The 13,167-nt window shown below is 35.8% G+C and overlaps 1 protein-coding gene across 1 annotated transcript in view; it reads left to right on the forward strand.

Annotated features, from left to right (window-relative positions):
- ITGB8 (integrin subunit beta 8) overlaps positions 1-12,886 on the forward strand; it is an 85,097-nt gene extending 72,211 nt beyond the window's left edge. Inside the window, exons 11-14 of the mRNA XM_043589060.1 lie at positions 1,904-2,129; positions 4,786-4,892; positions 7,845-8,008; positions 8,105-12,886. Coding sequence (XP_043444995.1) covers positions 1,904-2,129; positions 4,786-4,892; positions 7,845-8,008; positions 8,105-8,227 — 620 coding nt within the window. The 3' untranslated portion in view covers positions 8,228-12,886. The remainder of the gene's footprint in view (positions 1-1,903; positions 2,130-4,785; positions 4,893-7,844; positions 8,009-8,104) is intronic.
- The last annotated feature ends 281 nt before the right edge of the window (positions 12,887-13,167 follow it).

Raw genomic sequence — 13,167 nt, forward strand, 5'->3', positions numbered from 1 at the left:
ACACACAGACCACGTTTAAAAATGAAATAATTTAAAATAAAAATATCAAAAGTACTTTTTGGCTAATTCAGTTTACTGCCACCTAGAGGTTAGATTCTAGAAAATCTATGCAACATTTGAAATTTAATACAAAATACTGTTTTTAAATGAATTAATTTTTCTATGACAGTGTGCTAAATCCACTTACTGTTACAACACCATTTTAAAAATTTTTGCATTTTGGTAAGCAAATATTAATTAAATTATTAATGAACTAAAATATTTCATTATCATAACCATATGGAAAGTAACAAGCCTATACAAAATGAATTTTCTATTCTTGTGTCAGCTATAAATTTGCCATATATCACATAAATATGCAATGAAAAATTGACTTTTTATTCTGTTATATACACAAAATATTTTATATGCCAAACATGTATCCTGCTATATCTTGTATCATTGGTAGAATGGATTATAGATAAGTTAAGAACAAGCCAGCAATTATCTTCTAATATTTAGAACTAATCCTATTTGGAACAGGGAAGAGGAAGAATTCTGATATCCCACAGATATTGGGATAGCAGCTTGAAATACATTGGGAATCTCAGTCTCTATTTATAGTAAACTATTAAAAATCAATATACTAGCTCTTCTGTATGACTATTCTACCAGCCCACAGGCAGTTGAAAATCTGCTTTGAATTATTTGTGTATAAGTTATAAGTGCAAAATGTAGCTGACAAACATTTTCTTCACTAGTTTCCTTTGAGAATAAAAACATATGTTCACAGGTCAGCTCGCTAGGATTGGGCGTGCAGCCTACATATAGGGAACAGGGTCTGGCAGGCATTTGTTTGGCCTGGACCTCATTAGTTTTACATTTAGCAATTGAGTTGATCCAACAGTAGACTCTATGGAGCAGTTACCCTGTGAGGTGCTTGCAATAAGGGGAGAGAGGGAAGGAGGGAGGAAGGAAGCCAGGAAGCAAAGGAAGGAAGGAAAGAAGACTCTGTAGCCAAATAAGCTTGAGAAACACTACGTAACCCTGTAATATATACTCCTTCTTGAGGATTTCTAATCCACATGGGCATATTAAATTTTGGATGCTTCCTGAAGTCTAAAACCCATTTAACTACATATAACCAATGTTTCTCTTCAACTTACTTGTCTACATGCATGCCCCCAACCCCAACACACAGGTGTGCATGTGCATACACGCACATGCACACACACACACACACACACACACACACATGCACACACACACATACATACATACATACACCCACACTCCACCTTGCTTTCTCTCATTTACCACCTAATAACAACTCACAGCATACTTTAGGACATGCCTCTCTAACCTGCTAAATAATGTCTTCAAGATGTGAAGAGATCAGTTCAACTCCGCCAGAGATCTTATCTTTAAACATGGCACTAACAGAACTGAAGCACTAGAAGGGTTTGCCTTAACAGACCTTCAAAAGTATCCCAGGCCCTTAGCAATAATGAGAAACTAAGAGAATGATTATGGAGGCTATTAATCAAATACCCCTGGTTTTTGGATTTCAAGACTGACAATTAACATTACTTCAGCCTTTGTAGCTTTTTTGTATTTGTGTGTTTTTAATTTAAAACTGAATGCACAGTGACCTTCAGGTAGTCAGGCAGCCACTGCAGTGGGGCATATGTCACAACTGTCAGCACAAGAGATTAGCATCATGGGGTTTATCTACAACAGAACAGCTTCGAAAATAGACGCTCCTAAAACCTCTCGTTGTTTATGTCAGACGAATAGAAAACGATGCTGTTTCCATTCAGTTGACTGTCAGTGTTTCCATGGATATGGGAGGGGAATTTATGTTTGGAAACACTGCACAAAGTCAGTGGCTCCAATAACTTAGGTCCTGGAGTGTCTGTTGCAGGGCATGGAGAGTGTGAAGCGGGCAGATGCCTGTGCTTCAGTGGCTGGGAAGGAGATCGGTGCCAGTGCCCATCAGCATCAGCCCAGCACTGTGTCAATCCAAAGGGCCAAGTGTGTAGTGGAAGAGGCACATGTGTATGTGGCAAGTGTCAGTGCACTGATCCCAGGAGCATCGGCCGCTTCTGTGAACACTGCCCCACGTGTCACACAGCCTGCAGTGAAAACTGGTATGTGTTCTCCAACTCCAAACATACATGAAGCAGTTCTTCACCATAGCTATGTTCATCCTTTTATTTTGCCTTCCTTAATCTTAGAAGTTGCTGGATCTTCTCTACCAGATAAATTTGTTATCATCATGCTAAAAAGGAACTGAATAGGGACTTTAGGAACAAGAAAACTTAGATCCTAACTTTTGGCCACTAGATAGCTGTGAAAGCATTGGAATTGATCTAGGCATTCACTGCTTTACTCTTTTTTTTTTTTTTAACGTTTATTTATTTATTTTAGCAGAGAGAGAGAGAGAGAGAGAGCACATAAGCAGGGGGAGGGGCAGAGAATCCCAAGCAGGCTCCACACTATCCCCAACATGGGGATATCCCCAAGGGGATATCCCCAACATGGGGCTCCACATCTCAACATGGGGCTTGATCTCATGAAACGTGAGATCATGACCTGAGCCAAAACCAAGAGTCTGAGGCTTAACCGACTGAGCCACCTAGGTGCCCCTGCTTTAGCTTTGTTGAAACAGGTTTGTTGTTTTGAAGAATAAGATTTGGTGTTCATAAGGGCTCACTGTTTTTTACCCAGCTTTCATGAGATATAACTGACATATAGCCTTGCTTACACAAGGCTTAAGGTATACAACATGATGATAATTGATGGCAGTTTACCATCAATTAGCTGTTTGAGCTAGGGTATGTTGTCGAAATTCTCTGTGCCTCAGTTTCTTGATATTGAAAGTGATGATTATAATAATAATACTTTGCTATATAGTTCTGTGACAGAATTAAGTTAGATGATTCATGTGAAAAAAAACCCATTTTTACTTGGTGCATAATAATCCTAGAATAAATATTAGCTATTATTATTGGGTTTTTTAATTTTTGAGTTTTTTAAATTATTTTAAAAATAAAGAAAGATACTGGCTATGAAGCACCCCTGGAAAAAAGTGATGTATAAGTAATAGGTGATATGTTAAGTGAAGATGGCATTATTGTTTGGTGACAGTAACTAATTTTCCAGTAACAATTTGAGCCTGTTCAAAGACCACTACTCTAAACATCATTGTGCCTTCTAATTTGTTTTATTCAAAAATTTTAAGACATTCACTTTCTCAGATTGGTAGCTCAAGTAAAATTTTTAAAATTATACATGGTAATTTATGTAAATCTCTTGGAAATGCAGTACTTAAACATAATGATGGAGTTATTTCTAATGAACCCAAGTGAAACTTGAATTGTGTATTCACTGATAAATTTTTCTAGTAGTATAACATTTATCTTCTAAAATATTTTTGCTAATTTTATTTGTAATAAAAGTTTCTTATGTATTTCTTGGGTATTTTCTTCTCAATACAAAAAAAATCATTATTTTGACTGTACACATTATTAAAATAGTTTTAGTGATTAGAATATAATTTTGCATGGTATTAAATTCAGCCAGTATTACAAATAAATATTTTGGCTTTCTTTCCCAGTTTTACAAGACTACTATCCTAAAACAGTACTCTATTTTGATATTTTATGTCTTGCAAAAAATACTATGGGCTTACAACTGCCGGAGTCCAGCTCCAGCAGGTCCAGGGGTTCTAGAAGGATGAACAGCATCGGAGAAAAAGTGAAAATAAAACAAAAATAAAAAATAAAAATAAAAAACTGAAATAAAAAGCTAAAATAAAAAACTAAAATAAAAATGGACACAGACAACAGCAGTGTGTTGAACTGGCCAATTTATTGCAGTAAACGTGGCATTATATATACTAGTGATTTCCTTGTAGCATACGTCAACTATGTTTTTTCTAACATTACCTAATTTTGAAAATGTTCCTATGTATAAACGACCTTTAAGAAATAACATGGTGAGTTTACCCTAACTTTCCCGCATACACTTTGATTATAGATTAATTTCTTACATTATTCCATTATGCACCTGTGTTTATCTATAATCTACAAAGCATTTGCTTTGCTGTTCTCGTGAAAGGCCCTCCATTTCTCAACACCTCAAGTGGAACAGTTACAGGGACATGACCTCCTAACCACATGAGGCCAGAACAATGTGTTTGCCTCGGTCCAAGGTGCCAGAAAGGGGCTGAAAAAGCCTTAGAAACCCATGCCTCATACATTCTCAGAGAGACAATGCACCTAGGAACCAATGAACCATTCTGTAGTTTAACAGACTAGGTTCAGTCATCATCTGGAATGCCTCCAGAGGGCCAGGTGGGCCTAGGGGTTGAAGTCACCTGTGCCCAGAGATATACTCGTTAGTTGCCGGAGTGAGGCTTTCAAATCAATGTCTCTCCTTTACAGGCCCTCTTTGCTGGCAAAGGTATGAGGCTATCCTTCCTGTAAGTAGAGGAGTCTCCATAGGGGGTGGCAAGAGCTAAACCTAAGGCTGCACAATTTCTTGGGGAGCCTTATTTTCTTCCCTAATGGTTCTTTTCCCAGGGGGCCTGCCGAGGGCAATTCCCCAACAGACAATACCCCAGGTAGTTTTAAGACCTAATTACCTAAAAACAGGAGTCCAAGAAGCTTCACTGTCGGTGGGCCGCCCTGCAGTCACCAATCCGTTCACAGCCCGGGCCCTGCCCCTCAGGCCGGGATAGCTTGGCTTCCAGCATACAACCTATTCAAAGATTAAATGTTTCGTTTCTGTTTGTCTTTATAGGAATTGTGTGCAATGTCTTCACCCTCATAATCTATCTCAAGCTATACTTGATCATTGTAAAACTTCATGTGCTCTCACAGAACAGCATTATATGGACCAAACATCAGGTAAACCAAAGCTTACTAATGAAAGCACTGGAGAGTATCTGTAGAGAATCATATTCCCCCAAAGAGCCCATAATCAATCATCCTAAAGAAAGGAAAAACTGCTTCAGTGTTCTCAGTCTTCCAGAGATGGTACTTTATAAAAAGCAGCTGAGTATATTTGCCATAGTTCAGCTGAATGAGTAGATCTCCTGTCTCAATTATCCAGCTAAATGCCCATGCTGGGCCCCGCTATGGAAGCACACCAAGCAGAGTGTCTACAGAGGCCTCAGTGAGCCAAGAATGGAAATTTCCTATGTACAGTCCGTTTCACCCTTAGACATAAACTCTATGGAGACATTCTTCTCTTTCATAACCCAGCTTACTTCCAGTTACAACCTTCCTCATGTAAAACCGAAACTCTCCTTTATGTTTCAGGTGAACCAAAAATTCTAAGTAGCAATTACATGCTTTTGCAAAATATATGTCCTAAAAAGGGCCATCCCTTTCTGGTGTTTTTCATTCTGACATAAATATAATTTATGGGTGAGTGATTATAAAGGCAGCCTAATGGAAAGGGCATGAAAACTTTTAAGCTTAAAGCATGTTCCTTGATACCAATAAGAAATACCAGCCCTCTTACAAAATTTCCCTGAGCCTCAATTTCCTCATCTGTAATGGAGATGATAATACCAACCTCAAAGATTGTATGACAGCAAATGAGCCAGTGAACATGACAGATATATTTAAATTAAAAGATGACACACAAATGGGAGAAACATGTGAAAACTGTGTTCAAAGACCACTTTAAGACAAAACTTCATTAGAACTCAAAAGCCAGTATCTGACTTTGCTCAGGTGTTAAGGTGTTGAAGTACACATGAATTAGAACTTAAGCTTTAAATTATGTCTTCTTTGAAAGAATTTCTACTGCTACTATTATTTCTAGTCTCTCCTCCAACTTATGAAAATAATTCCAGCTCTTACAGAGCCTGCACAGAAGAATAAAGTTTCCCCAGTTTTGTTTCCTTCTTCTCTTGCATCCACACTGATCTTAGTCCATAATAAATTTGGCTTTGAAAACAGCCCATGTGCTGCCAGCTGGGGCTGCAGCAATCACTCCAGAAAGCCAAGTGCCTTTTCTAATAAATAGAGCCCTTCCTGTCAACATGTCATTTATTATGTTAAGTAAACAAACCTACTCTGACCTAAGTGTGGTTACAAAAAGTATTCCCTTAAAGGTCCTTAGGAAAAGCCCTTGCCTGACCTAAACCAAGATGAGAGTCATGGCCAAGGCTAAATGTTTGGCTATCCAAAATGATATTCTAACATTTTAAAATGCATGCAGACTTGAGCCTTGAAAATGTCCTCTATCCTAACCCATTAGAAATATTTGTAAAATGTAACAGTAGCTAGGGGGCTCCCCTCCCTTTCACAACTATGGTGGAAGGAGAGGAAAAGGACATTTGTTAGCCACCCCTATTATCTATCCACTCAATCACACTTAAAGGGTGTTTTGCTCTTCTGGCTAAGCTCCTCCTAGGCAAGAAGCCAAAAAGTGGGATCAAGCCACGTGTCCCCTTTAAGGATCTGCTTTAGCCTGATGGACTAGTTCTAAGACAGCCAGAGGAAATGACAGTCTGTCAGGATGAAAGGCATGCATGTCATAGACCTGAAGGTCACTCTGGAAGACTCCAAGGGCACCACTTTTGAATAGAGCATCTTGGATTGTCTCTGTGTGTGAGAACAGTAACAAAGGGAGACTTGTACTCTCATTTGGTGTTTCTATTCCAATTAGTAGCCCTCTGGACTCCCTCTACCCTTTCTTTCAAGGACCGTTGTCATTGACCACAAGAAAACTGGGCTCGAAGTGTTCTCACTTGGTGAGGAGCCCTTACGTTATTCCTGAGCTCTTGGTTTATTCAAAAGCATGCTTGGTCATCCCTTGGGAATTCAGACAGAAATTACCCATGTTTGGGTAAGGTCTAAGACTTGGAAGGTCCCCTCTCAAAAGGCCCTCTCAGGGAGACCTTCATACATTTAGGTGAAGTCCCCAAAGTCTGGAGAATGGGTAGAAAATACTTGCCTCTTTAAGCCAGGAGGTAATTTTGTGAATCTGGGGCAGCTGGTGAGTTCTGTGGAATACTGACATATTGTGCAATGTTCCCCTTAAAATAGGGTAATACTTCTGGCATCCACAGAGCCTGCAGACTTTCCAACTAGAGTTTGCCAAAGGTCTGGTACTAAAACAGAGACCTAGTATGTTCCTCCTCTTAATGCAGCATTTCCTTCGCCAGCTAGTAATTATTTGTTCTTGAAAAAAACACACAGTGAATTTTTAGAAGCAAAATATGACAGATTTGGTTAATGGACAAGTAAAAACCAAATTAATAAAAATTGAGGAAAGAGATTTGCATATTGTCCCGAGTTGGACACTCCTACTCCCTGGAGAAGCTACTTGTAATAATAATGGAAATTTACACTACGGTTTCAAAGGAAATAGCTATTCATCTATTAGACTAGTACTGCTTTTAGCTTCTGCATTGTTTACTTTACTTTCCATTACTGATGTGCAACAAATGAAGAGCAAGCATAACCACAGAAACATATGCTAATGCACAGAGCTGTTAAATAATTTTTAAATCCTGTTTCCCACTTAGTGACCAACAGTACACACCACAAAAACTGTCTCTTCTCTGCCACAGGTAAAATTTTATTTGTTTAAGGGATTTGGACACATTCCAGTTAATACAATTAAAGAATGTCTCCTGGAAACATTTTAATAATAAATGTGTAATAAAAAAATTATGGAGTTTATTTTTGAATCAATAGTAATGGTATTCTTCTGTTTTAAAAATGCAGGTTTGAAAATATCTCTGGTCCTATTAATTGAGACGGAGAACATTGTTTGCTTGTTAGAATCCTTTGATTTACTCATTCTAGTTTTAATCCATTTATTTGTTTGCTTCATTACAGAATGTTTCTCTAGCCCAAGCTATTTAAGAATATTTTTCATCATCTTCATAGTTACATTCTTGATTGGGTTGCTTAAAGTCCTTATCATTAGACAGGTGATACTACAATGGAACAGTAATAAAATTAAGTCCTCGGCAGATTACAGGGTGTCAGCCTCAAAAAAGGTCAGTGGATTCTAAAAAAGAATTACTATCAGTATGTCATTGTCCTCTTCCAATATTTAGGCTGTTAATTAATGATAGTATTTTTTCTCCATCAAGGACAAGTTGATTCTGCAAAGCGTTTGCACAAGAACAGTAACCTACCGACGTGAGAAACCTGAAGAAATAAAAATGGATATCAGCAAATTAAATGCTCATGAAACTTTCAGGTGCAACTTCTAAAGAGATAAAAAGTACTTTATGGGAAACTGGATTTTTAATAATTGCTCCTAGAAAATATACTGTTAGAAGTCACAGGAGGAGACAAACTGTTCTAGATCATGCTGGTTGCTGGTTGTCCACTTGAATGAAGACTGACAAGCATCCTCATCATCATGTGACTCACATCGCTGCTGAATTTTTCAGAGAAAAATGTGTCTTACTACTGTTTGAGACTAGTGTCATTGTAGCACTTTACTGTAATATATAACTTATTTAGATCAGCATAGAATGTAGATCATCTGAAGAGCACTGATTACACTTTACAGGTACCTGCCATTCCTGTGCTTCCCAGAGAGAGACAATGCTGTGAGATAGTTTGGGCACTGTGTCACTACAAGGGTACAGTAATCCCTCCACCGAACATGTGGATGAAAAAAATAACAGGCAGTTATAGTACTGTTGCCAAACACTTCTACAACTGGCAGTGACTAGACAAGAACATCTAGATGAATAAATGGTTAGTGTTTCACTCATTCAAGAGGTTAATAGATAAAACCTTAATCTTGAGGGAAACTTCTTTCGAAACTGTGTAGTGTTATGCATCTGTTTATGTTTTCTGCTTTTTACAAGATACTAATCCCAACATTCTCTCCTCTTTGCCTTCATGTTTTTTCTTTCTTACAGGATAAGTTTATATTATGTCACAGATGACTGGATTAAATAAGTGCTAAGTTACTACTGCCATAAAAACCTAATAATACAATGTCACTTTATTAGAACACTGATGTTTTAAAAGCTGAATGTTTAATAAGGGACACTGTAAAGTCACATCAAAATCAGAACAGCTTCGTTGTGTGCAGACGTGGAGTCTTATATCTTCTTACCTGATAAACTGGATGTTCCACCATTTCATTTGTCTAATCATCAGGTTGAAGTTCACAAGGTATTTAGAAACTCTGCCTCAAGCAAAGTACCACATTTTTTAGTGCGCTCTCTCAGATATTAAATCCAAGTAGATATGAGCATTTTTCAAATTAAAAGCTATAGTAAGCTCTATTCTTTTTTGCATTTCAGTACAGCCTAAGAGATTCTGTCCCTGAATCACCTCAACCCTACTCACCAGAATTTTAAAGGTATACAGTGGGAGGAGGATAGACAATAGCTTAGAAGTAAGTTAATTCATCCTCTTAGTTAGTCAGGGAACTGAGGCTCACAAAGTTTAAATGATTTCTTAAAAAACACCCAAGTGATTAAGTGGCAGCATTTGAAGAGAAATTCTATCTTCGGATTGCCAGGCTAGTGTTCGTTGCACAATATCATGCTACCTCTTGAATCTTTAAAATATTTGATTGGCAAGTATTTTTAAATGTGATTTACTGAAGTCTTAAGTATATGAGCATGAGAAAATTTCAAAGGAAAACAGAAAAGAGTAATTCAAACTGAATTCCACGACTGGCTTGTAATCTTTCTTGCTAATCAGCTTCTAAGAGAATTCAGCATGGCCTAAGTACAGGGAAGTCCATTCAAACGACAGCCTGTGAGTTGTGTAGTGCTCAGCCTGAGAGCTTGATATAGAGGCCATCAGCTTTTGTCTTCCCCAGTGGAAACTTCTTCACAATTACCATATCCCTACAGACTTATTTGGTCTGATTTTATTGGCTAGAAGTCCAATAGTCCTGTGTGTAGTACAGAGCTTTGCCTATGAGAACAAAGGAATTTATTTAAAATGCTTTCTTATAATTAACTTCCCAAATTTGCTGTCTTCAAGCACTGGACGAAATGCCAGGATATTTGCATTTTAATGAGACGAACTCCCACCCCTTATTTTACCACAAAGAGGATTTAAAAACATATAAGTGTTCTGGAGCAAACACAGCAGTCCCATTAAATGTCCCCTCCAGCCACGCAATTAGGATGCTAAATTGAACTGTATTTTCTTCCCCAAATGAAATTGGGGACATTGACATAATTCAGTACTGTGACTCACTTGTGTAAGATACCTTTGATCACCAAGGATAACATAAAAATCGTATTTTGCAGCCTGCCCGTCACACATAGCATCCATTTTAAAAAGAAAAAATATGGATACACTATAGCTCCCCAAAAGGAAAAAGTGGAAATTATCCATTTATTAAAATGCCAACAATTTTAAAAATTAACATTATAATGTTCATAAACTAATCTCCATGTAGAATGAGTTATCCAAAGGAGCATAATAAAATGAAACCCTTAAAAACCGAGGGCTTCTGTTTTTATGCTGTCACTAGTTTGCACTAATATAATGGACCAACGCTGTTATAGGAAAAGACAGACTTTCTCATAGGCAGTTCAAGGCTTGCTGATGATTGTAGTTATGCTTGTGATGTCTTGTGCTTTCTTTTTTTACTTAAAGACCTAATTCTTAAGGTTTTAGAGCTTATATTTTACTTGAATAATGGATATTTTCCTATAAAATGGCTTTGAGAAGAGAATTAATATTTGACTAGTTAGAATTAATTAAAAGGTAAGGGAAAACAGGGTATGCTTAGATTAAATAATTTATGTAAATAGAGCCTATTTTCAACTAATATGACCATAGGAGCCTTTTGAGATTCATGATATTAAACAAGTAATGAAATTTTAAATAATTAACAAAGAACTTGAACACTTTTGGTACGACAGCATTTTTGTGCCCTAAAGTATGTAATGATTTAGACATGTGCCATATATACACTACAATATAACTGTATGCATTTTGTTTCTCTGGGGACATCTTTACACCACAGTGTACATGGATTTCTAAACATTTGAAACCTTTTTTTGAAACTTGTTAATATATATGAAGTCATAGACATTCTCTGAAAGACTCAAAAATTCACCAAAAATCTGATTATGTACTGAATGTTCAATACAGCTTTGATTTATAAGGATAAAAAGGAAATCTAAGGTTATCAGAATAGATTTATTTGGAGGCAAATTTTTCAAAACTCAAAATTAGTGGGTGAAAAAGATGCAAAACTTCACAAAAGAATAAATTTCAAATTAAAAAAAAAACATATACTTAATTCCACTAACGATATTCTTGTGTATGACAATAGGTATCCATGAGACACTGAAATATGATCATGATGAACTATGAAAATTTTTCTCCATAGAATTATATTCCTTCTGGTACCTGGTATAGTTAAGTTATACTCAATGACTTTTCCTTCCTTTCCTTACTCCTAGTTTTCCTACTCACTTTTCCTAAGAGCTTGCCTAAAACTCCAGGCTCAATAAGGCTAATCATGAAAAATAACTGAATGTAATGATATAATGAAGTTCTTCATTTCCAAAAATCTCTTAATTATTTCAAAATTCATTATGCACCTGAGCCAACACACACCCATTAAAATTAAGAATTTAAAATTTTCACACCCATTTGAGCTTCTTTCAGGTCTAAAGGATTTGAGATCTAGATCTTTTAATATAAGTATCAAGTGAAATATAGCTAGTTGGGAGTTCAATCATGTGCACATTGTATTCTGTTTTATATACTCTTAACATTTAACTTATGATGATCCTTATTTATATTGACCTTATGAACTCCAATTCATGCAATGTAAACTGAGATATATTTTCAGAGAAATATAGAACTAGCATTCTTTCAGATAATTTCCTTTTTCTTTTATAATTACTCGATGGCAATTTTTTTATGGGTAACTGATTATACATATTCATATTTCATTGATTCTAAGATTTCTACTTTTTCAATTCGCATCTCTAAAATTGTGATTGTATCTTACAATCATTGGCATCTTAGATGCAGTGTTTAAAGTTGTTCTTATATAACATTACACTAATTCATCTTTAAATGTTCATGGGGATAGGGACATTCCTTTTCTTATAAATATTTCAGAACCAATTTATGGTAACATGTGAAGCCAATTTTCAGTACAACTGAATCACATACAACTCATCATGGAGCCTATCTGATTATGAGCTCAGATCCTGTAAACCTTTAGGTTGTAAAAGCTCTTTCATCTTCCTATTTATACTTTATGCTACTGGCTACGATTTCAGCATACCTACCTTAACTAGTAAGAATGGGTGGGTTTCTCCCAATTTTGCTAACAAATTTTTAATCTCTCTATGCCTTTCTAAAGAATACTTTCATATGATCATCTCAGTTTTAAACAGAATTAACTGGAAAATATATGAAACCATTGTAATTAGATTTTGTAGTATCTTGTATGTCTGATGTCAATAACAAAAGAAAAATATGATACAACCAATCAGTACTGTAGGAAAAAAACAAACAATTGTCCCCTCAAGTCCTCCTACAATTTTATTCTTTCTCCTTTCTGCTCTTTGGTTTGATTTTTTCTTTGGTTCTGATAAATTTACCTTCAAGCCCATGTAATGACTGTCATTAAACTGCATATTTAAGTTATTTGAATTATGTAAAACAATTGTTCAGCTATCTGGGCAGCTGTTAATGAAACACCTGAGAGTAATAACACTACTCTTTTATCTACCTGCATACTTTCCTGCATAAAATCTATCTTCATAAGCTAACTCTCTTATTCAGATTTCCAACCTCTATGGCCTACTTCAGTTAAAATTATTTAACCCAACAATAAAAAAAAAAAAAACCCTGCAGTTATCAAGGATGGAAAATGTGTGATTTGTGTAAAGAACATTTACTAACTTTACACTATACCACAGATAAATGTGATTTTGATAAGAATTCTCCACAATAACAAAATTTATGGTACATAAATTTTATTAAGAATATTGAATATGAAATATTTTAATTCTAAATTGTAAGAAAATATAAATTTGCACATAATATAGAAATTCATTTTATGTATATTTAATACAACTTTAAAAACTATTTTACATTTACCAGCTACTTCATTAAAGTTTTTTAAAACCTCTGCAAAAATAAAATTTAGAAATGTTTTTAAATTATCAGTAATAAAACCTTATTTGTCTCATTT

Source organism: Prionailurus bengalensis, chromosome A2 (assembly GCF_016509475.1).
Source record: "Prionailurus bengalensis isolate Pbe53 chromosome A2, Fcat_Pben_1.1_paternal_pri, whole genome shotgun sequence".
Lineage (NCBI taxonomy): Eukaryota > Metazoa > Chordata > Mammalia > Carnivora > Felidae > Prionailurus > Prionailurus bengalensis.